We start from the raw sequence: 24,721 nt of genomic DNA on the forward strand, positions 1-24,721 counted from the left end.
CAACCACTAACCACAGCTACAGCTTACTTCTTGTGTCCACACTGGCCCAGGATATGAGGATCCTAGATCGACCTCTACAGCCAATAGACAACCGCTTAATATCTTACTTAAGTGATTGCACTACCACGTAACCTTATAACTCTAATTGCATGTGGGTGAGCTAAATGCTTCTAACATTTTATTAATTTTTTTGACGTTTCGTTTCCAACAAATACTATTTTTATTCACTTTGGATATTTGGGTTCCAACAACCACCAGTTAAAAGAACGATTTCGATGTACACGTGATAAATGAATTAATCGGAATCTAAACAGCATGATTTGTTTTTTTGTTTTGCCTCTTGAACATGTTTTAGGAAACATGCACTGTGATTGGAGTCGCTCCGCAAAGACATCCTCCTCAACTAACATGTGGGCTGAGGATGAGCAGGTGCGCATGCGCGCTCCAGGCAGCCAGCGTGCTGCCTCAATCTCCGTCTTTTGGTGGAGGGAGAGACGTCACTTCCGGTTGAGTGGCAGCCGATCTGCGCTTGCGCAGGAGGACACGCCGAACGGGTCGCGCTCCTCCTCCCCGCGCCCCTCCCCCTCGGCGGTCGGGATGATGGACGACAGCGCGGCGAGTGTCAAAATCCCCCGGCTGGCTCCGCACTCGCTCTCCAAGGGCGTGCTGGGCTTCGCCGACGACGAGGAGGATGACGACGACCTGGAGGTGTTCAGTAAGGTGAGGTGGGTGGGGTGGAAAGCTGCTGTTACCCCCCCCCCAACCCTGGGGAGCCTCTGCCCCACAGCGGGGAGCCCTGGGCTGACCGCCGGTCCTCTCAGTCAGGTCGCCGCAGCGCCCAGGCAACCTGCCACAACTTCCCCAGGAGCGAGCAAAGTTTGCGGGGGACGCTGTTGAACTCTGATTGCCGCAATCGCTATGCTTGTTCGAACTGATTCCGGCGCTGTGGTTCATGTCGCGGTTGTTCAGATTACTTGTATCGATGCTGCTGCTTTATATTCGAAACGCAGGCGATTCTAGACGCCGGGGTCTGCTGCAGGTCGTACAGCAAGCAGTCTGTGTCGGGGTGTGCAGGAAAGGACGTGTCGATGATTTGGCTCTAAATCAGAATCACTTGCAGAGTGGCCTGACCTACGTCCTGCGGTTGTCAAGGGTGTTGCAAAGCAGAGTGAGATTGCATCTATTGTGGCGGAGGGCGAATTGCACCGGGTCCAGGTCCTGTTCGGGCAGGGGTTAATCTTAGCCATGATCAACCTCCGGAAGCACTTCATTACTGTAGTTATGAGTGCTACTGGGCAATAGTCATGGAGGCAGCTCGTCCTGTTCTTCCTGAATACGAGAACGATGCCCTTTTTGAAACGGGTGGGACTCTTGGAGTGCGGCAGTGAGAGGTTGAAGATGCCCTTGAATATTCCAGCCAGTTGATGGTCACTGGTTTCCCGTACCGAAATCTCTACAGTTTACACACACACACACCCCCTTGCCGAATTCGTTCACCAGATTATTTGTTGTACTATATATACTTGGAATTAAAAACAAACTTCTGTGTTTGTACATCTGAAATTAAAGCAAAGTATTGGAGATATTCAGAAGGCTGGCAGAATTCAGGGGAGAGAGCCCGTTATGGCTTCAACTCTGTTTCAGTAATGTTAAAATTGTTTCTGTGTTGCTTTTACTGTTTTCATGACTGATAATTTAGCCAAGTTCATTAGTTTTTCCTGGTATTCTGTTGCATATCTAGGGTGCAGTTGGTGAAGATAAAGGTGGGGACTGGAGGAAAACATTTATGAATGTTTGAAATGTCATATTAAAGTAAAACACTTAGGGATATAAGAGGATATATCTGTGTAAGGATGTAGATAGCTGGTATATTTTTCCCAACATAGAAATGTCTAATACTAGAGGATACTTGTTTAAGGTGAGAGGGAGAAAATTCAAATGAGATGTTAAGTTTTAACTTACAAAGACTAGTGGATGCCTGGAATGAGTTGCGGGGCATGGTGGTTGAGGCAGATACAATAGGGGTGTTTAATGGCTCTCAATACCTGAATGTGCAGAGAGTGGAGGAATATAGACCATGTGCTGGCAGAAAGCATTAGATATCATTAGTTCAATTGGTTCAACAAATGTAGGCTGAGAGGCCTGTGCCGTACTGTTCTACGATATACAGTATGCAGAAATTCAAACAACTACAGAGAAAGACTTAATAACTCAGTGTATTTATCACAACACTGGAGAGTTGGCCGTAAGACTTAATTCGGGGGGGGGGGGGGCGCAGTTAATTTGATATAATGCCCAGTGCTTAATTGCACTGCATTGTAGTAAAATGCCCTGATAACCTGATGTGTGCATTTTAACCACGTCTGGGAAACTGTCTCAAGGGTTGCTTTGAGTCAAAAGTTCTGAGAGAATGGAGAAGTTGTACTGAATTCATATATGGTCAGACTGCCCCTGGTCAAGTTCACAGGTTTGCCTCAGATGGCAGTAGAGGCCAATTCTCTGGATGCTTTCAAGAAAGAGTTAGCTAGAGCTCTTAAAGATAGCGGAGTCAAGGGATATGGGGAGAAGGCAGGAGCGGGGTACTGATTGTGGATGATCAACAATGATCACAGTGAAGGTGGTGCTGGCTTGAATGGCCTACTCCTGCACCTATTGTCTATTGTCAATACATATTTTGTTGAAAATATTTGCAAGTTTTTTAAGCTGTTTAAAGGGAGGGTGTGGTTGTCCATTTGTGAAATTTGTGCCGAATTCCTATGTAGTCTGCCTGCCTCTGGTGAAGTTTACCGGTTTGGTGAGTTGGTGGTATTTTAAAAGAAACATTGGAAGATACTTCAGCTGTTTCAAGGGAGGGTGTGATGGCAGAATGTAGAAAAAATGTAATTTACCTAAAGTCAGAGAATTTGCTGTTGCTGTTTGTAAACATGCTTATATTTACATTATTTGTAAAGCTGTAATAGATAAATTTCAATGTCATAGGTTTATCTTCATTCTTAATAAATTCTATGGTAAATAACTTGGGGCATATCAAGTCAAATCAAGTTTATTGTCATTTCGACTATAAACTGTTGGTACAGTACACAGTAAAAATGAAACAACGTTCCTCCAGGACCCTGGTGCTACATGAAACAACACAAAACTACACTGGACTATGTGAGACAGCACAAGGCTACACTAGACTACATAAAACAACATAAAAACTGCACTAGACTACAGACCTGCACAGGACTACATAAAGTGCACAAAACAGGGCAATGCAATAATTAATAAACAAGACAATAGGCACAGTAGAGTATAAATTACAGTATAATAAATGATGTAGACGTCAGTCTAGACTCTGAATATATGCTGATAGATGTAGCTTCACTGTGCAATCCCAGTGTGATGTGACGGCTGAAGTTTTAGTTTTCTCATCCCAGTGTTGTTATACATGCTCATGTCCCTTCAGTCTCAAATGAGTAGTCCGATTTTTAATTCTGTATAGCAGTCACCCAATTCCCATTGTACTTAAAGCTACTCTTCATATTTATTTCAAACAATTCATTACTTGTGTTTTGGCAGATAATTTTATATTCTCTGTAAAAGAGATTTAGTTAAATTGTCCTTTTTCATATATCACTAACTAATAGGAGCAATGTATTTATTGTCACCTTGCTGTGATCCTTAAATATTTGATCACTGGAGTTCTGGTCATCACAGTCCACAAAATATGTTCAAGATACATTTACTATCAAAATTTGTATACATTATACAACCTTGAGATTCATCTCCTTCCAGGCAGCCACAAAATAAAGAAACACAAAAGAACCCATTTAGAAAAAAGACTGTCAAACACCCAAAGCACAGAGGGAGAAAAAAACACAAGCCATGCAAACAATAAAAGCAAACGGTATTCCAAGCTGAAGTTTTACTAAAGGCATGAAGCCTGGCATCACTGGAGCTAGAGCAGCCTACAGCCTCAGTTCAGTGCAGAGCTGAATAAACCTTGTGGAGCAGCAGGCAAAGCCGGCACCCTGACCCGTTGGCATGCAATGTAAGTTGAGACTATGCAGGAATCGGAGTTCAAGGAGAATAATTTCACAGGATTGTATGGCTGAAAAATGTTTAAGAATGCAAATCCAGTCAGGTAGCTGACAAGTTTTACCTTCCAGATCTGGAACCAACGTTGACCAATAAGTGCGGAAAGCACCTTGATTGGAAGTAAATGGAGTTACGATATGGACAGCAATGTTTCCTTTTGAGCTTGGGTATGCATTTCATCCAGTGGGCACTACATCAGCAGTGCAGAACTTACCTAGATCTCTAAGTATCAGTATAAATTATTTATATTTTGGAATGGAGCTAGAAAGTCTGAATGTCTGATTGATAAATAAGAAAATTCTTGCCAAGGCAAACCTGTTAGAGAGAGCTGCAGAAAATCAGAAGCCAGTAAGTAAGGGATAAGTTCTTTCTGTTCATTGCAACAGTTTATTGGGTCCACTCCAGTTTTAAAATTGATTAAGTAACTGCTTGATCGAAAACTCACAAAGCTGAAATTGATTGTGCAGAGATGTGAATTTAGCAGTCATCATTTTTCTGCTTTTCTCTTGAGGTTTCTGTTTATTTTTGTAATTGCCCTTGTTTCCCTTTAGCACCCATATCCTTTAAGAGTTACTTTTCCTTTTTAAAAGTCTTGTTCCCTGTATTTCTCCTTTCAGTTTATTTCCCAAAAGTGATTTTTAATATTTACTTTTTGCACAACTTTTCAGCCAAGCTGTAGACGTTTCTTTCTAAATTATACATGAACAGTGCATATAAAAAGTGACCATTTAAGCATCATGCAAATGTTGGCTCTTTGTAAGAGTTATTCAAACCAGATGGCAGAGGAGAAGAAGCTGTTCCTAAATTGTTGATTGTGGGTCTTCAGTCTCCTGTACCTACTCCCTCATAGAGGGCATGTCCTGGATGGTGAGAGTCCTTTATAATGGATCTCACCTTCTTGAGGTACCACCTCTTCAAGATGTCCTCTGACTGTGAGGGTTGTGCTAATGATGGAGCCGGCTGAGTGCACAGCCCTCTGCAGCCTCTTGCGATCTCAGGCTCTGCATTGGAGGTTCCATACCAAACTGTGATGCAACCAGCAGAAATTTGTGAGACTCTTTGGTGACATGTCAAGTCTCATCAAATTCCTAACAAAGTAGATCCACTGGTGTGCCTGCTTCATGACTGTGTTAGTGTACTGGACCCAGGATAAATCCTCTGGTATGTTGACACGCAGGAACTTGAAGCTGCTTACCCTTTCCGCTGTTGATTCTCAATAAGAACTAGTATGTATTCTCCCGATTTCCCCTTCCTGAAATCCATAATCATTTCAGTAATCTTGCTGATCTTGAATGGGAAGTTGTTGTGACACCACTCACTCTGTTGATATATTTCACTCCTGTCAGCCTCCTCACCATAGCAGTGGTATCATCTGTAAGTTTATAATGTTCAACCTGTGTTACGATATATAGTCATGAGTGTAGTGTGAGTAGAGCAGTAGGCTTGGGGTGCATATCTGTTGATAGTCAACGAGAAGATGTTGTTACTGATTCACACTGACTGTGTTCTCCCAATAAGGAAGTGGAGAATCCATTTGGAGGAGATAGAGCCTCGGTTTTGAAACTTGGTAATAGTACTGAGGGAATGATGGTGTTGAACTCAAAACTGTAATCTGTAAACAGTAACTTGATGTGTAATTTGCAGTTGTCTGGGTGCTTCAAAGTAGTGACGAGCCAGTGAGATTGCTACGGAACTGTTGCACCAGTAGGCAAATTGCAGTGGGTCTAGGTCCTTGCAGGTGTTAATTCTAGCTATAACTTACCTCTTGAAGTACCTCATCACAGTTGAACTGAGTGCTGCTGGATGGTAGTCATTGTTTTGCTGCTCTTTTTAAAGCAAATTGGAACCTTGAATCCAGCAGTGGGAGATCGAAAATGAACATAAGAATCTCTTAACATAAGAAATAGGGACAGGAGTAGGCCATCTAGCCTGTTGAACCTGCTCCACCATTCAACAAGATCATGGCTGATTTGGCCATGGACTCATATCCACCTACCTGCCTTTTCCCCATAACCCTCAATTCCCCAACTGTGCAAAAATCTATCCAACCTTGTCTTCAATATATTTGCTAAGGTAGCCTCCACCGTTTCATTGGGCAGATAATTCCACAGATTCACTACACTCTGGGGGGAGAAACAGTTCCTCCTCATCTCCATCCTAAATCTATTTTCTTGAATCTTGAGGCTATGTCTCCTATTTCACCTGTGTCTCACCTACCAGTGAAAACAACTTCCCTGCCTCTTATCCTTTTCATAAATGTTTATGTTTTTATAAGATCTCCTCTCATTCTTCTAAATGTCCTTGAATACTTCCGCCAGTGGGTGTCACAGGCTTTCAGTACCTGGCCCGGTACACCATCAGGGCCTGATTCCTTACAAGAATTCACCCTTTTAAAGGATGTTTGAGACAAAGATTTACAGGGTTGTTGGATGCTGTGGGAATTTGCACAGATGTGGTGTTACTTTTCCTTTCAAATAGTAGTCTATGAAAGGTGTTGAGCTTGTCAGGGTGTGAAGCATCACTGCCATTTTTGCTGTTAGGTTTTGCCTTTTAGGAAGTAATGAATGGCATATGAACCCTGCCACAGCTGTCATATATCTGATTCTAACTGTACCTTTGCTCAGAATTGCCTCTAATCTCTCTCAATGGCCCAGTGAGATTCTGGCAGTATGGTAGCATAGCAGTTAGAGCACTGCTTTACAGCACCAGGGATCAACAATGGGGAATCATTTTTCTCTGCTGCCTGTAAGGTTCTACCCATGATGGCATAGGTTTCCTCCGGGTGCTCCTGTTTCCTCCCACATTTCAAGATGTATGGTTAGAGGTGTTGAGCTTTGAACGTACCATGTTGGCACCAGAAGCATGGTGACATTTGTGGGCTGCCCGACACGATCCTCGCTGATTTGATTTGTTGAAAATGATGAATTCCACTATGTTTCGATGTACATGTGACAAATTAAGGTAATTAATCTAATCACCAGTTTTGAATGTCACAAATCTAGCCCTCGGCAGCTTGTGAATCTCCTGGTTCATCCATGGCTGCTTGTTTGGGAAGGCTTACTATGTTCTTGAAATCACACAATTGTCCGCATGCATCTTGATGAAGTCAGTGACCGCCATAGCATATTCATTTAGATCAAAGATGAATCCCTGAATGTAGTCCAGTCCACTGATTCAAAGCAATCCTGGAAATGGTTTTCTACCTCCCTTGACCAAACCTTCACCCTCCTCACCACTGGTACTGCGGTTTTAGTGCAAAATAATTAATCTTGCCATGCGTAGAATAGATTTATTGGATGGAGTTAAATGACTCCTGAATGTTCAATGATTTTGCAGATACAGTAGTATTAACATTTGTGTCACTTCTAGACCACGAGGATTAGCTACAGATCATAAGACATAGGAGCAGAATTAGGCTATTCAGCACACCCAGTCTGCTCTGCCATTCTATCATAGCTGATTTATTTCCTTCTTAACCCCATTCTCCTGCCTTCTCCTCATAACCTTTGATTCCCTGACTAATCAAGGACTTTTACTTTAAATATACCCAATGCCAAGGCCTCCAAAACTGTCTGTGCCAATGAATTCAACAGATTCACCACCCTCTGGCTAAAGAAATTCCTCCTCCAAAGAGAAGTGTTTCTATTCTGCATTGTGCCCTCTGGTCCATTATGAAGGATCTCCAGCATCCAGGGCAAGCCCTTTTCTTGCTCTTGCCATCAGGTAGGAGGTACAAAAGCCTGAAGGCACACACTCAGTGATTTCAGGACCAGCTTCTTCCCTTCTGCCATCTGATTCCTAAATGGACATTGAACCCATGAACATTGCCTTAGATAGATAGATAGATAGATAACTTTATTCATCCCCATGGGGAAATTCAACTTTTTTCCAATGTCCCATACTTTTTAATACATATTATTTCTGTATTTGCACAATTTTTAATCTATTGAATATGCATATACTCTAATTGATTTATTTATTTATATATTATTTTTTCTTCCATATTTATTGCATTGAATTGCTGCTTCTAAGTTAACAAATTTCATGACACATGCTGGTGATAATAAGCCTGATTCTGATTCTGAATGCAGTCATTAATGAGGAGACCATCCTTAATTTTATGTGAAGGTGATTAGTCACCTTTTTTGAACTTCTGCAATGTTCAAGACGTTGATTCAGTTATAATGAAGAAGTGCCAATAGAGTTCCAAATCTGTGCATGAGTTAATGGTGCTTTTGTGCATTTTGCCCTTGTCCCAGTATGTAATAGTTGTAGTTTGGAAAATGTTCAAGGAATTCTGCAAGTTGATGCAGTGTAGGGTCTTGATTGTGCACGGTGCTTTAGAAATGGAGCAAATGTATATTTTGATAGTTTGACGAAAGGTTGTCGGTCAAATGAACTGCTTATTATGTGTGTTGTTGCATTGTTTCAGTATAATTGGACTTGCCCTTAAGGTGGGGAAATGGGATGAGTTATTAGCCACAAAATACCAGAAATTAGCCTCTAATTTGTTCCAGTAAATGCTGCAGTTATATAACTGGTCTGGTTTTGACAAGCTGTATTTTGATAGTTAAGTCATTAAATTATTGAGGGAAGATTATCTCATTCCATATAGTTATAGTCTGTCACTGAATGTTGTTTTTCATGTTCAAGTCTAAAATGGAATATTGACAGTCTTGCAGTATGCTGGCATACAATGCTTTGTTAGATGAGAAATTAGGAATGGAACTGATCACTGCTTTTATCAGTGAGCTTTCTCACTTTGTTTTGTATTGGAGGAAAGTTATTGCTGAATTTGCTGGAGATAGCTCAATTTGGAATGCTTTGAGGGACTGCCTGTTGTTCTGGGGATGAGGTAATTGGCATCTTTCTTTGAGTGTGAACTAACTCCAATTCATGTAGGATTCATTTGATTCCTTTGAACTTAAATTTTGAGTTCTTGATACCACAGTAAAAATCTGTGTTATGTTTATTACTTAATAAAATCACGGTTGAATATAAGTTGATCATGTGCTAATTTCTCAGTGTCTTCCCATGCTACTTGATCATGCACTTGTCTGTCCATCTCTTCATTGAATATATGCAGTGACCCTGCTCCTGCAGCATTTTGTAATAGAGCATTCCAAAGGGTCAAAACACTTTGAAGGAAGAAATCTTTAACTGACTTAAATATAAGAAACCTTATTCTGAAACTGATAAGTTCATTTTCTCTGCCTGTCAGGCCATCTGAGAGTATCACAGTTTATACTGGGGTAATCAATCATCTTGTACTGCTGTATAATTGTGCTTCTGTAATCTATCTTTGGTGTAGGCCTATCTACTGGAGTAACACCCTACAATTAGTGATAAATTTGATGAACTTTTGCTCTGCCTCTTTTACCTCTAGTGTTTCAGGGAGACCGGAACTGTACACGGGGCTGGTGCAGTCTCATAGGGCATGATAGATTTGGGCTACAATCCTGCTACAATCATGCTATATACAGCTGCAAGAAAAAATCTGTGAACCCCTTACAATTACCTGGTATTCTGCATTAATTTGACTACATTTTATGAGTATTCTTCTAATCGACAAGCATCATCTGCCTAAACTAATAACACAAACATTTGTATTTTTCATGTTTTATTGAACTCTTTGTTTAATCTTTCACAGTCCAGGCTGGAAATAGTATGTGAATAGAACCTCTTTTAGCAGGAATAACTTCCACCAAATGTTTTCCTGTAGCTGCTGATGAGACTTGCACAACGCAAGGAGGAATGTTAGACCATTCCTCCATACCAAACTGTTTCAGTTCATCATTGTCTCTGGGGTACCTTGCTTGAACAGCCCTCTTCAGGTTATGCCACAGCATCTCAATTGGGTAATGGTCTGGACTCTGATTTGGCCATTCCAAAACATGAATTTTCTTCTTTTGAAACCATTCTGTTGATTTACTCTTGTGTTTTGGATCATTATCTTGCTGTCTATTAAGCTTCAGGTGATGCACCGCTACCCGGACATTCTCCTGTAAGATGCAAGCTGTCCAGGCCCTGAAGCAGCGAAGCAGCCCCAAACCATAATGCTCCTTCCACTTCACAGTTGGGATGAGGCTTCAGAGTTGGTGTGCAGTGCCCTTTTTCCTCCAAGCATAGTACATTCCATTGTGCATTTCTGCCAAAAAAGTTCACCTTTTGTCTCATCTGTCCACAAAACATTGTCCCAAAAGTGTTGTGGAACATCCAAGTGGTCTTCTGCAAACTTGAGATGTGCAGCAATATTTTTTTGGAGAGTAGTGGTTTCCTCTGTTGTGTCCTTCTATGAACACCGTTCTTGTTTTTTATATAGTGGACATATGAACAGAGACCTTGGCAAGTTCTAGATATTTCTGCAGGTCTTTTGCTGTTACCCTTGGGCTCTTTTTCACCTTTCACAAGAGCACAGTGTGAAAGGAAAATAGCAACAACACTGAATTTCCATCATTTGTAGACATTTTCTCTTACTGTGGACTGATGAGCATTCTGGTTCCTAGAACTGCTTTTGTAGCCTTTTCTAGCTTCATGTGTCTCTACAGTTCTTAATCTAAGGTCCTCTGAAAGTTGTTTTGATTGAGGCTTGATATGCATAAATAGATTTTTCTTGAAGAGTGGGCTCTGTCAGAAAACTGACTTTTTTTTAGGATAGGGCACCTTTACAACCCACACCTCCAATCTTATCTCATTGATTGGAACACCTGACTCCAAGTAGCTTTTGTAGAAGGCATTAACCCAGAGGTTCACTGACTTTTTTGAACCTAAACCGTAATTGATAAGAAATAGTACAATTGTTCGTGTTTTATTAATTAGGCAGATTGTGTTTGTCTATGACTGTGTCTTAGTTGAAGATCAGACCACATTTTATGAATAATTTTAATGCAGAAAGCCAGGTAATTCCAAAGGGTTCGCAAACTTTTTCTTGCAACTGTATATGAATATTTCAACATTCCCTGTAACTTGTTAGACCATCTTGTTTATAGTTTACAGCTTTATGTCTACCTCCAATAAATGCATTATGTTTGTTTTCCAAGATTTTGAAAACTCTCCAGAATTCAGGGTGACTTGGTAGCAGACATTCATCTCATCCACCATCTCTTCAGGCAATTCCTTTAAAATCCTAGAATGCAGGCCATCTGATACAGGGAACTTATTGGCCTTGAAGCCAATGGTTGAGGGATAATGATAGAGTCTGGGATACTAATTGGAAATTATCATTCTGTAAACTGTTATTTGACTAGTCATTGTGACATCTTTTCCAATTTCACAATGTGACCCAAGCAAGCTCGTGATTTATTATCTTGGTGTCTGCTTGACCATTCATGCAGTTTTCCTTGCTTTCAATTGAATTTTACATGCCTTCCAGTGCACTCATAGAAAATACAGCTATGGTAGCACCCTTGTCTCAGTTTGGAACCAGAATCCTGGAGGCTCTTAAAAAACATCAATACACATTAAGGAATTCTGGTGACCATTTTGCCTTTGTTCCAAATTGGTTTACTGCACTAAGTTTCAGCCACAGTGCACATCTTTGTTAGTAGAGGAAATTAAAGCTGCTTTTATAAAATGGGAGGTAAATACAGACCAAATTATTTAACCCAGCAACCGATAGTTTAAAAAAATTAAACCCATTTCATTGACATAATACTTCAGCCTTTTTAACCCAGTTCTCTGATATGTAAATAATTTTCATTTGCTAATGATTCTTAATCAAATTATATTCTATTTTAAATCATCTCTTGTGAGATTAAGTTTTTATGTATTAAACATGTATTCAGACGTGAGTCAGGATAAATAAAAGCTTTCAGTCAGTTCTTATTGTAGGTTAAGTTATTATTTTGTGCTACTATTTTAATTCTCTTAAACTCAGTGAAATAACAGGGCTGTTTTTTAAATATAGTCTTAAACTTTACAATTTTGTCCCCTTTCCTCTAACCCCCTCCAGCTGTGGAAGCAATCGAGGCTTCTTCACTAAATATATTTAAGATACAGTTAGTTATATTTTTACATAGTAAGGGAATTAAGTGTTATGGGGAAAAGGCAGGTAGATGGAGCTGAGTTTACGGACAAATCAGCCATGATCTTATTAAATGGTGGGGCAGGCTCAATGGGCCGGATGGCTTACTTCTGCTCTTATTTCTTATGTTCTTATGTTTTCTAAACATCCATGCCCTTTCTAAACTCAAATCCACCATCTGTTTTTGGTCTTTCAGTTGTCTGGGCTTCAATTAATTATATCTCAATGCTGCAGCTTCCACCCTTCTCAAAAGAACCTCTTTTAAAAACTTGCTTCTTAGCAATGACCTGTTCAAAATTATTGGAATTTCATTACTGGATATCCCGGATATTTTTTCCTATCCTAAAGTCTAAGGTGCTATGAAAAGTAATTCATGACTGTTGTCTCAACAAAAAATTAGTTGATGATGCTGTTGTGAATTATTTTATTGTGGTTAGCATTTGTGGTTTGAATCTGGTGGTTCTTGTGTACGCAGAGCCTGGTTCAAGTGTGGACTTTGAATAAGGGGGTTAAATTTTGTTCAAATTAATTAGTTTAATTATTTTAAAGCTGGAGAACTAAGATGTAACTTTCAGCTTTTTTTTGCATTTAGTAAACAAGTTGGTGTGGATTAGAACTGTTGCTATTAGTTGACTGGTAGTCATGCTAATTAGTCAGGTGACTAATTCCTGGTCTGGTATATGGGGATTGAAGTGAAAGTGAACTTCAGTGAGATGGAGGAGCTGGTGTGATGAGGGGGTACACAAGAGTGACTCAACACTGGCATTGGCTTGAAATCGTGACACCACACTTCAAAAATGATTCTAGTGCAATGTAGATAGCTGATTATTTGGAGGTGGTGAGTATTTTCTCACTTTTCTACTTCATAAATTATTCATAAAAGTGAGCTATGGGGGGCATATGCATTCTGTCATGTGAAAAGCCACTTATGTTTCTTGAGAAAGTTATTGGAGGGGATTCTCAGTGACATGATACTTTTTTTTGAAAGGCAAGGACTGATTAGTGATATTGCCATAGCTTTGTATGTGGAAAATCATGTCTTAAAAGCATTATTCCTTTTTTGAAGAGGTGACCAAGAGGATTGTAGATGTAATTACATAAACTTCGGCAAATCGTTTAACGACCACCTGCAAGGCAGGCTGGTCCAAAAATTGGATCATATGAGATGCAGGGTGAGCTAGCTAATTGGATGCAAAGTTGGCTGGTGAAGGAAAAGCTGATAGTGAGGAGTTGTGTTGTTTTCAGGTTGGAGTAACATGACGAATGGTGTGCTGCAAGGTTCAATTCTGGGGCCACTTTGCTTGTCAGATATTAACAACTGGGATCAAAATGCAGATGGTGTAATTAGTTTGCAGATAACGCCAGTATTTGTGGTGTGATAGGCAGTTATAAAGGATTTCATACATTATAGCAAAATCTAGAACAATTGCAAAAATTGGGCTAAGAAATGGCAGGTGGAATTTAACTTGGATTAGGGTTGCATTTTTTGTAGTTAAACCGGGGCTCCACATATAATATGATTGACAGAGTCCAGCGAAATAATGTTGATCGAAAGCTAAGGGGTAAAAGTACATAGTTTCCTGAAAGTGATTATATGGAAGACACAGAGGTAAAGAGATATTTACCACATTTCTTTGGGTGGGATATTAAATACAAGTGTTGAGATGCTATATTACAGTTGAGACCACATCTAAAATATTGTGCCATTCTGGTCACATATTATAAGATGGATAGAGAGGATGTGGAAAAGATTCACAAGGATGCTGCCAGGACTGGAGGCCTTGAGTTCCATAGAGTGATGGAATAGGCTGGGACTGTTTTCCCTGGAACAAAGGAGGAACTTGGTTCAAATGTAGGTAAATTGGACTGGCTCAAAGCACCTTGATTGGCATGGGAAAATTAGTCCAGAGAACCTGTTTCCATGCTGTATAACTCTTGACTCTAAGTAGATAGATAGATCCTTTATTCATCCCCATGGGGATCTACAGGAAGCATTATCTGTTAGCAGATATGAATGCAGCAGGGTATATTGCCTCATGAGTACAGGTTTCCCCTGCTATCCGAAGGTAAAACGTTCCTATGAAACCATTTGTAAGCGGAAACGTCGTAAAGTGAAGAAGCAATTACCATTAATTTATATGGGAAAAATGTTTGAGCATCCCGAGACCCAAAAGTAACCTACCAAATACACACAAAACCTAAAATAACACGAACATTTAGTAAAAGCAGGAATGATATGATAAATATACAGCCTATATAAAGTAGAAATATTGTATGTATGGTGTAGTTTCACTTATCAAAATCGGGAAGATTTATCCAAAACCGATTTTGAAGAAAGAAAGTCAGCATGTACATGCCTGCTCACACAACTGCCCGCACAAGGCTTCACGGTCATGGTAGTCTTGGGGTAAACACACGGGCGACTTTTTTCGTAAAAGTGAAAATCCTCTTTGGTTAGCGAAAACAGGTACTTATGTAGGTCTTTAGTAACAGCGAGCTGTCGTAAAACAAACGTTCGAAAAACAGGGTATCAAAGTCAAGGTTGTCACTTGATAACATCCTTTAAGTGGATGAAGGATGAGAAGTTGTTATCCACATTGTTAGCTATGACCTTGTTAGAGTGAGGTCTTGCATGCCGATTTCTGCAGTTGAAGAAAGTGCCATTAAATTATAATGTCAGGGTTTAGGTCAGCTTTCAGAAATAGGATGGAGCTCATGGATGTGTGGTTGAGAAAACAGTGCAAGAGGGAAAGCTTTAGATTTCCGAAATGTTGTTGTCTTACTGGAGCAATTGGGATCAGTGTAAATCAGATCAGCTCAACAGCACCATCATCAAGATCCTTACACTGGTATTTGCTCAACAACACACACAAAATGCTGGTGGAACACAGCAGGCCAGGCAGCATCTATAGGGAGAAGCGCTGTTGTATTTGCTACTGCTTTTGGGGGTGGGGGGAGAGGAGTGATTTAAACTAGCTTAGTAGTTGATAGATCTGGAGGAAAGTAGCAAAGTTGGAAGTAGATGATGCAGGTTGGCAAGCAAAATAAATTGGCAATTAGCAGAAGGGGCCAAAGTCCAGATTAGAATTGCAAAAGAGCAAATATAAATGCACTCACCCTAATTGCATAATACATTCATGGCAAGTTAGGTGACCTAAAGACAAATATAGTTTTGAATGAGTATGATTTAATTCAAGGTTCAAGGGTTCATTTTATTATCAAAGTATGTATGCAGAGTACATGTCTGAGATTTGTCTTCTCCAGATACTCCAGTAGTTGAAAGAAAGACATAATCCCCCCTCCCACTCTAGTTGTAATTCTCCCCCATATGAAAAGAAACAAAAACTCCCTCCTCCCCCCCCAGTAACCCTCCCTTGCACAGTTGTAGAATACACCTTCTGTTGCTACTTGGACATGTCTTCAGTGATGAACCTGGGGTCGTAGGATGTTTCGGGTCTTTAATCATCAGACACCCTCGCCTGGGTGACCCAGCCAGGGGTGATCGGCCCCCGACTTGTGTCCAAGTGGCGCACTAATCCACGGATCCCCCCTCCGGATCCACAGTCACCGCGAGGCCTTTTCAGCAGCCTCCAGAATGTTCTTGGTGGCTCTTCTGCACTACAGTCCTTCGACTCCAAAGAGTTTAAGAGTCCACTGTAATGAATGGCCAGCAAAGCCCCATCACCCAGCTTCGACAGGCTCACAGCGAGCTCTCCAGCCATCGCTTCAACATTCTGCAACAAGATCTGTGTATTTAGCCCTCTTGCGCTCATTGGCTTCATTAATCTGGTCTTCCTAGGGCACAGTAAGTTCCAGCAGGACCATTTGCTTTGTAGACTCCAATATTAACACCATGTCTGGGCGGAGCTGAGTAGCTGCGATGATCTCCGGGAACTTGAGCTGCCTCCCTGGGTCAATTTGGAGCTGCCAGTCTCGCGCAGTGGCACGAAACCCTCCCAAGGTGCTAGGCCGATGTTGAGCCCTCTCCCCTGATCTAATAAAGGTGATGGACTGTTTGGGAGCATGCTGATCATGCTGAAAGGCAGGCTGTTCACCGCGTTCACGGACCACAAACCATTGACCTTCGTGTTCACGAAGGTGTCTGATCCCTGGTCGGCCTGCCAGCAGCGACATCTGTCCTACATCTCCGAGTACATGATGGACATCCAGCATGTCTCAGGAAAGGACAACGTTGTGGCGGGCGCAATCTCCAGACCAGCTATCCAGGCTCTTTCCCTGGGGGTGGACTATGCAGCACTGCAGAGGCGCAGCAAGCAGACGACAAGATGCCCAGCTACAGGACCGCAGTCTCAGGTTTGCAGCTGCGAGACTTCCTCGTAGGCCCAGGTGAGATGACCCTCTTGTGCGACGTGGCTACTGACCAACCTCGCCCCATCGTCCTGGCAGCCTGGTGGCGGCGAGTTTTCAACTCCATACGTGGCTTGGCACACCATCAGGACAACCGTCCGAATGGTCTCCAGCAAGTTCGTGTGGCACGGACTTCACAAACAGGTCAGTGAATGGGCCAGAACGTGCACGCGGTGCCAAACAGCCAAGGTGCAGTGGCACACTAAAGCCCTGCCGCAGCAGTTTGAACCCACCCACCAGAGGTTCGACCACATTTGTGTGGATATCTCAGGGCCCCTGCCAGTGTCACGAGGAGCGTGGTACCTCCTAACTATGTTGGACTGGTTCACGAGATGGCCAGAGGTGGTTCTGCTCACCGACATTACCGCCGATTCCTGCGCTTGAGTGCCGATTGCAACCTGGGTAGCACGCTTCGGGGGTACCGACCCACATTACCTCCGACAGAGGCGCCCAGTTCACCTCCAGCCTGTGGTCGGCTGTGGCTAGCCTGTTGGGAACGCAGCTACACCACACAACTGCCTACCACCCACAGTCGAACGGACCGGTGGAACGCTTCCACCGTCACTTGAAGTCGGCTCTCGTGGCCTGCCTGAAAGGGCCTAACTGGGTGGACGAGCTTCCCTGGGTCCTGCTCAGAATCTGCACAATGCCCAAAGAGGATCTGCACACCTTGTTGGCCGAGCTGGTGTATGGCGCGTCCTTGGTCGTCCCAGGAGAGTTCATACCAGCCCCAAGGGGGCAAGAGGAAGAACCCGCTGCAGTCCTGGACAGACTATGTGAAAGGCTTAGCAACCTGGCCTCCGTACTGACTTCACAGCACGGACAGATCCTGACCTGCATACCCAAAGACCTGCAGAACTGTAAGTTTGTATTTGTACGAAGGGGTGCACACCGGGCACCACTGCAGCAGCTGTACGAGGGGCCCTTCAAGGTGATCAGGAACAACGGGTCCACGTACGTTCTGGACATTGGGGGGAAAGAGGAAGTTTTCATGGTGGACCAACTCAAACTGGCCCATGTGGACTTGGCGCAGCCGGTCGAGGTTCAGGCACTGTAGCGCAGAGGCAGACTGCCCAAACAGAGACTGATCCAGACTGTGGACATTGGGGGGTGTATCGCCTGTTCTGAGGGGGAGGGGTTTATGTGGTGACCCACTTTCTATGCAGGCGAACCAGCTCACAAAATGGTGCGTGCATCGGCAGAGAGGCCAGCCCCACAATGGTGCTGGGCCGCCTTCTTCACCAGCAAGGGGAGAAAGCCCACGTGCGGGAAGAGACTTTTGTAATGCACCTCTGACGTCACGTCTGCCCGGAGAGGGTGGTAATGGAACTGCGTAAAAGCCAGTGCCGCGAAGTTTGAATAAACTAGTCTGGAGTGCAACTTACAGACTGTGTGTCGTTATTTCTAGCTCTGTGTGTAGCAAGTCGCTACATTACCATATTTGAGAAAAGATAATGCATTTGAAATTGTACAGAGAAACTTCATTAGACTAATAATTCGAATGCGTGAAGTGCCTTGTGAGACAGAAAGAAAGAAAGAAATTTGTATCTGTTGGAGTGTAGTTGAATCAGATTGGTCTTGTTTGAAGCATGGTTTTTTCATCGGAGGATGCTGAATGCTGAGAATCTAGAGTGGTGGTCACCAACCTTTTTAAACCGAAGATCCCCTCCCTCGGCCTTAGTGAAAGGCGAGATCGACCCCAGATCAATTAGTTACAGGCATGCGCACCGGGGCAGAAAAGACCAGAAGTAAAGCCCCACAACCCGGAAGTAGAAATAATGCATAAATACCAGGGGTACCCACGCTTCTTTTCATCACGGACCAGCTGACGGGGGGGGGGGGGGGTGTTAAACACAACCGGAATATAGCGATACTCGAAGCATGTTCCTTATGTTCAGTCTATTCCGCAGTTTAGTTTTCGCAGCTCTCAGCGCTTAGCTTCTGTCTTGCTTGCTCACATTTTTTCCGCTGGAATAAAACTCAGTGGGTTCGTCTATAAGTGCAGGGTGCTTGGACTCAAGGTACCGAAGCAGTTTTAAGGGCTTCATTGCCTCATTAGACAGCCTCCGGGCCCGAGCTCTAGCCTCCCGCCCACCCACCGCCTTGGCCAGGTACAACTGGTCGGAGAGGTCCCTGTGCCGGGGTCGCGGCGGTTGCAGTCCAGAGAGAGCGAGCGAGGAGTGCAACAGGACGCGCGCCCACCCCCCCTTGTAGGATCTATCAGCCGACAAAAGTTTGTTTCAGTAGATCGCATCGAGGTAGCTGCTCTGCTACTTACGAAACCCGAATTAGGTCATCTGCAGATATTTTAGCACTGGGTTCCCCACGAACATTTGGTGTGGTAAACATTTGGTGTCCGCGACCCAGGCCAGTAGCATTGGCACTTCCCGCTGGCCAGTTACCCGAGGCCAACCAGTGATCCCTGGCATGAGTGTGTCACTGCGTTTAGGCAGCTGATGACCTCACATGGGTTCAAGTTTAACAGTGGGTGTGATAGGGAATGAGGAAAGGTGCAGCTGACTCATATCGTTTCCTCGCAGCCCGGTGGTTGGGGACCAATGAATTACACTGTGTAGTGCAGGGGAGCTATACGCATGTGCACTGGGCAGAAAAAACGGAATGAAAAACCAGCAACCCGGAAACAATCTCCCAACAGTATTTGTGTATTTATTTTTCTTTTTTTTCGGGATCTACTGGGAAAGTCTCAAAGATCGACCAGTCGATCGTGATGGACGGGTTGGCGACCACTAATCTAGAGCAATGGGTCACTGTTTAAAACTAGTGAAAGAGTATTTAATAAAAAGTTTAAATATTTCTATAGTTTTGATTTTTAAGTAGCCAGCAATATGAACACGTACAAAGATAGGAGATTTATAATGAGGAAGAAAATGGCTGAGGAATTAAATACTGTACTTCATGGAGAAGGCATACAAAGCTCTGGGAGGTATTAGAGAACTAAGAATCCAGATAGAAGAGAGGAGTAATCATTACTAGTAAAACAAAATGCTAGATGAATTAAATGATTCTCAAACCTGCTAAATCACAAGGACTTGCTGATCTGCATCCCAGGGTTTTGAAAGATGTGGCTGATGCTCTAGTTATCACTGTATAGAATTCTATAAATTCAGAAATGGTCTCTGTTCAAAGTTCAAATTTATTATCAAAGTGTGTATATCATTTACAACCTTGAGATTCATCTTGCAGGCATACACAAAACAAGGAAACAGAATAAAATCCACAAAAAATCAAAGACTGACAAACTTCTAATATGCAAAAGAGGACAAGTCATGCAAATAGGAAAAAATAAGGAAACAACATAGCGCATAAGCTGCAGAGTCCCTGAAAGTGAATAAGCAGCAGCGAAGTCATTTCAGCACTGAGGTGAGTGAAGATGGTTCAGGAGACAAATGGCTGCAGTACAGCAACTCTCCTGCGTGACTACTGTTAAGAGGATAGCAAATGTGTCTCCACGATGTAGAAACAAGGGTGAGATTTACCTGTTAGACTTTCATCTTAATTGCAAACATATCATTGATAAAAGGATTTTCCATCACAGTTTGCTGACTCAGCTTAGATTTGCAAACAGGGAATCATATTTGACTAATCAGTCAGACATCTTAGAAGATGTACACAGGATGTTGGTGAATATATTTAGGGCACATGAATTTGGGGGTTATATGTTTGTTTGAGAATTGGTTGACAAAACAGTGGGAATAAATGGCTCCTGCTCAGGTCGACAGATTGAAAGCAGCAGAGTGTCATGATGTTCAGTACTTGGGCCCTAAGTGTTGACATTTTATTTAGAGATAAAGTGCGAAACAGGCCTACTGACCCATTGATCTGTGCTGCCCAGCAACCCGCCTATTTAACACTAGTCTAATTGCAGAACAGTTTACAATGACTGATTAACCTCCTAACTGTTACTTCTTTGGAAACTGAAGCACCAGGAGGAGATGTGTGGTAATGGGAAGAATATGCAAACTCCTTCCAAGACCAGAATTGAACTTTGAGCTATAATAGCGTCGCACTAACCGCTACACTACAGTGACACCCCTATATCGACTATTTGGCTGAGTACAGCAAATAATATTTGCAGATCTGGTGATGACTTAAGTGAGTGGGATTCTAAGTAATCCAAACGAGAAAATCTGCAGATACTGGAAATCCAAGTAACGCACACAAAATGCTAGAGGAACTCAATAGGCCAGGCAGCATCTGTGGAAAAGAATACAGTCAATGTTTTGGGCCAAGATCCTTCAGCAGGACTAGAGAAAAAAGATGAGTCTAAGTAAGAGGATGGGGCAAGAGCAGAGAGATACATGAGGTGATAGGTGAAACCTATCTGTCCTCTCCTATTAGATTCCCCCTTCTCCAGCCCTGTATCTCTTTCACCAATCAACTTCCCGACCCTTTACTTGTCTCCTTCACCGTTCCATCTATCACCTTGTGTTTTTATTCCTCCCTTCCCTCCCCCACACTTTCTCTGACTCCATCATGGCAGATGGTGTAAAGTGCTGAAAATGTGAGCTTTGACAGAAATGTTTTTAATGGTAGTGCAACAGAGCGGTTAGAAAAGCAAATGGTAGTGGGCATTTAGTGAAAGAGAATTTGACTACAGTAGAAAATTCCATACTGCAATTGAGTCAGATATTATGAAGCCATATCCGGTGATTTACATTTAAATTTGGTCTCATCACGTGTAGTTGAAGAAAGCAAAGATTCTCTAGATAGGTGTCTGGAATGGCAGAATGAGAATGAGAAGGTACTCAGTAGACTAGACCTCTATTTTCTAGAGCAGAGAGATGACAGGAGAGAATCTTCGATAATGGGATTTTAAAAAAATGCAAAGATATCTGAAATAAAATGGAAATGCTGGAAACTTAAGCATTTCAGACAGCATCTGTGAAAAACGAAAGAGTTAACTTTTTAAGTTACTGTATTCAAAAGAAAAGACATTACTCGCTTGAAAGAATAGCCTATTGATTGCATGTTGAAAAGACTTGCATTAATTCTTGGGATTTCTGAATCCAGTGCTTTCGGAATTTTGAAGAGAGAATCTTGAAGGTGTTTTAGGAGGGGGAAGAAAGAACTTGAATAGAAAGCTGTGAAAGTAATGCTAGTATTGATTCAGCACTGCCTGTGTTTAATCATAGCTCAGAAAAAAAATCTTTTCAAACTGATGATCATGCCAAGAAATTCAGAGTGGAAACCATTACAGCTTCAACTGAATTCCTGTGCTTGGCATTCTCAGCCAAGTTCTCCACATGGAATCTATTGCTAACTTTGAGACTGAAATCTTATATTTGTCCTTCTGAATCACCTGCTGAATTTGCTAAGGTTCAATCTCATTATTTAATGATTGCTGCTACAAAAGCTGGGCAACAATATTATATAGAATTTAATTTAAATCATTTGCAGAAATTAAAGGTGGTTTGCAAGTCAGAAAACTCAAAAATAGAATTGAGAGTGAAACATGCAGAAGTTTAATTGTAAAATGGTATATACGTTGAGAAGCTGCTCTGAAGAATTCTGTTTTATTTATTAATTGAGATACAGTGTGAAACAGGCTCTTCAAGCCACACCACCTAGCTATCCCTCACCTCCCGTTTAACCTTGGCCTAATCTTGGGACAATTTACAATAATCAGTTAACCTACCAACTGGTATGTCTATGAATTGTGGGAGGAAACCCACACAGTCACGGGGAGTACGTACAAACTTCTTCGAGTCAGTGCCGGGAATTGAACTCAGTCGCTGGTACTGTAAAGCGTTGTGCTAAGCACTACGCTGCCCTAAGAGATACAGCCCACGACCTCTTACTCCCTAATTACACCCATGTGACTAATTAACCGACTAACCCACATGTCTTTGGAATGTGGGGGAAACTGGATTGCCTGGAGTAAAACTCAGTCACAGGGAGAATGTACAAACTCCTTGTAAACAGCAGCAGAATCAAACCCAGGTCACTGGCACTGTAATAGTGCTATGCTACTGTCCCTTTCCTGAGTCTGCATTAGATAAAGTTTGACCTTTGCTTTGAGATGTGTCTTTGATATTTGCAGGGATAACAATTGATACAGAAGTATCAATTACTTTGGTAAAATAGAAGTTACAGACAATGCAAATAGAGTAGAAAATAATCAGACATTTTGCCTGAAGACTGACAACGTAACCCTTCAGGGTCCCGAAGGTTCAGGCACAATAGGGAATATAAAAGAGGAGGAGGTGTTCATTATTGGTTAGTGAGATCATCACTGCCATAAGGATATCTTTGAAGGTTCTACAAATGAGGCCATGTGGACGGAGCTCAGAAATGGGGGCAATTGCTTTGCATGGATTATAATACAGGCCTCCCAAGTCAGTAGGTGACGGAGAAGGCAACCTATAGAGCAGTTCAGAATAAATCTTTATAATAGCATGGAGATTTTAGCTTCTTCAGTATTTACTTTGTGAAAAAATGAGACTGGGTGGAGTTTTTATAAGACCTCCAGGAGACTTTTTTTGAGCTGGTCCTACAGGGAAGCTGACAATAATGGAATGTTTTAATTATATGTTGAGAGAAGACAGAAAGGGCTGTATTTGCTTCACTGGAGCAGAACAGGCTGAAGGGTGACCTGATCAACATGTATAATCAGAGACTCTTTTCAATGGTAGTGTTGTTTTAAGACCAGAGGGTATGGGTTTATGGTGAGTGTGCACAGGGGATCTGAGGAAGAATCTTTACAACCAAAGAATGGTTACAATCTGGAACACACTACCTGCGAGGTGATGAAAGGAAGTATTTAGTCAACGTTTAGGTAACATCTCAATGGCCAGTTGAATTGCCAAATATAGACTGAGAACCAAGTTCAGGTAAATGAGATTAGTATAAGTATTGGCATTGATGTAATGGGCCAAAAGGTCTATTTCCATGCTGTAAGACTTTATGACAGGTAGATGATTTCCTCCACGTTTTGTGAATCACCTATTGACATAATAAGCCAGCTGGTGATGTAGTGGCATCTGCACCAGACTTTGAGGCAAGTGGTCCTGGGTTCGAACCCGGCCGACTCCTTACACACTTTCCATCCGTGCTGGGTTGAACGTTGAGCTAACAATTCGGCCATGTAAAAAACCAATAAACGCTAAAGAGACAGCAAGGTTGCCTCACGATGTGCCTCAAGGTGCTGGGAGGAGCTAATTAACCATTGTGATGAAATTTTTGAGGTTCTGTACTGGAAACTGTTAAAGTTGATTAATGATACAATTTTTTTAAATGCATAGATTTCAGAAACGAGGATTTCTTTGCATTGAGCCATTTTTTGTAATGAAATGTGCCACGTGCAGCCATTTATAAGTTGAGGTATTCATATTTATTAGATACATATTTTAACCAGAAGGTGGTTGGTGAGGACCAGTAACTATGATCTTTGCTTTTAAAAATTTTGAGAAATTTTTCAGACTTTTAAGAATTCCTTTTTTTTATCATAAGCACTGTAAGTTTGCATGTTCACTGCAATTCAATACATGCTGGGTTAATAAATCCAGGAACTCCTGAGACTTGAGATTTATGTAACCAAATTCGTGGAATTTTTCACTAACATGGACTCTTACTAAAAAATCAACTGCCATATGCCTACTTTCTTCAACTATGATAGTGATGTACGTACACCCAAATAATTAGTGAGGTGATTTATTCTGCAGTTTTTAATGATACAAATAAAATAATAGTTTTAATTGAAACTTAAGAGTTTTGGAAAAGTAAGTTATCAGGATAGTCGTATGTTGTTACATATGTTATTACAAGTAAGCAAAGAATTGGGCAGGAATAAAATGGGTAATAAAACAAACCAAAAATTTCAAAACTATACTACAAGAAAATGTTTTTTTTAAACTTTGTGTACTGTTAACACCTTGACAAATAGTAGTGTTCTGGAGAGGTGGGCAAAATTGGTATTTTCTCCATAGGTAGGATTGTTCCATCTTTAGGCTTTTGCATAATCTGCAGTGCACTGATGCTTGTTTTATGTATTCAAAGGTACAGTGCAGAACAGACCCTTCTGGCCCAATGAGCCATGTCACCCAGCAACCCACCTATTTAACCTCAGTCTAATCACTGGACAGTTTATAATGACCAATTAACCTGGTAACTGGTATGTCTTTGGACTATAGGAAGAAAGCGACTTGGTCACGGGGAGAAAGTCATAAGGTCACAGGTGACACTAGAATTGAACTCTGAACTTCACCCCTAGCGGTAATAAGTTTGAGCTTA

General features: G+C 41.9%; 1 protein-coding gene across 1 annotated transcript in view; it reads left to right on the forward strand.

Moving 5' to 3' along the window:
- The first annotated feature begins 517 nt into the window (after positions 1 to 517).
- The window catches only part of snx7 (sorting nexin 7), a 68,246-nt gene continuing 44,042 nt past the window's right edge, over positions 518 to 24,721 (forward strand). The window contains exon 1 of the mRNA XM_073062743.1: positions 518 to 720. Coding sequence (XP_072918844.1) covers positions 598 to 720 — 123 coding nt within the window. The 5' untranslated portion in view covers positions 518 to 597. The remainder of the gene's footprint in view (positions 721 to 24,721) is intronic.

The sequence above is a fragment of the Hemitrygon akajei genome, chromosome 12 (assembly GCF_048418815.1).
Source record: "Hemitrygon akajei chromosome 12, sHemAka1.3, whole genome shotgun sequence".
In the NCBI taxonomy this organism is placed as follows: domain Eukaryota; kingdom Metazoa; phylum Chordata; class Chondrichthyes; order Myliobatiformes; family Dasyatidae; genus Hemitrygon; species Hemitrygon akajei.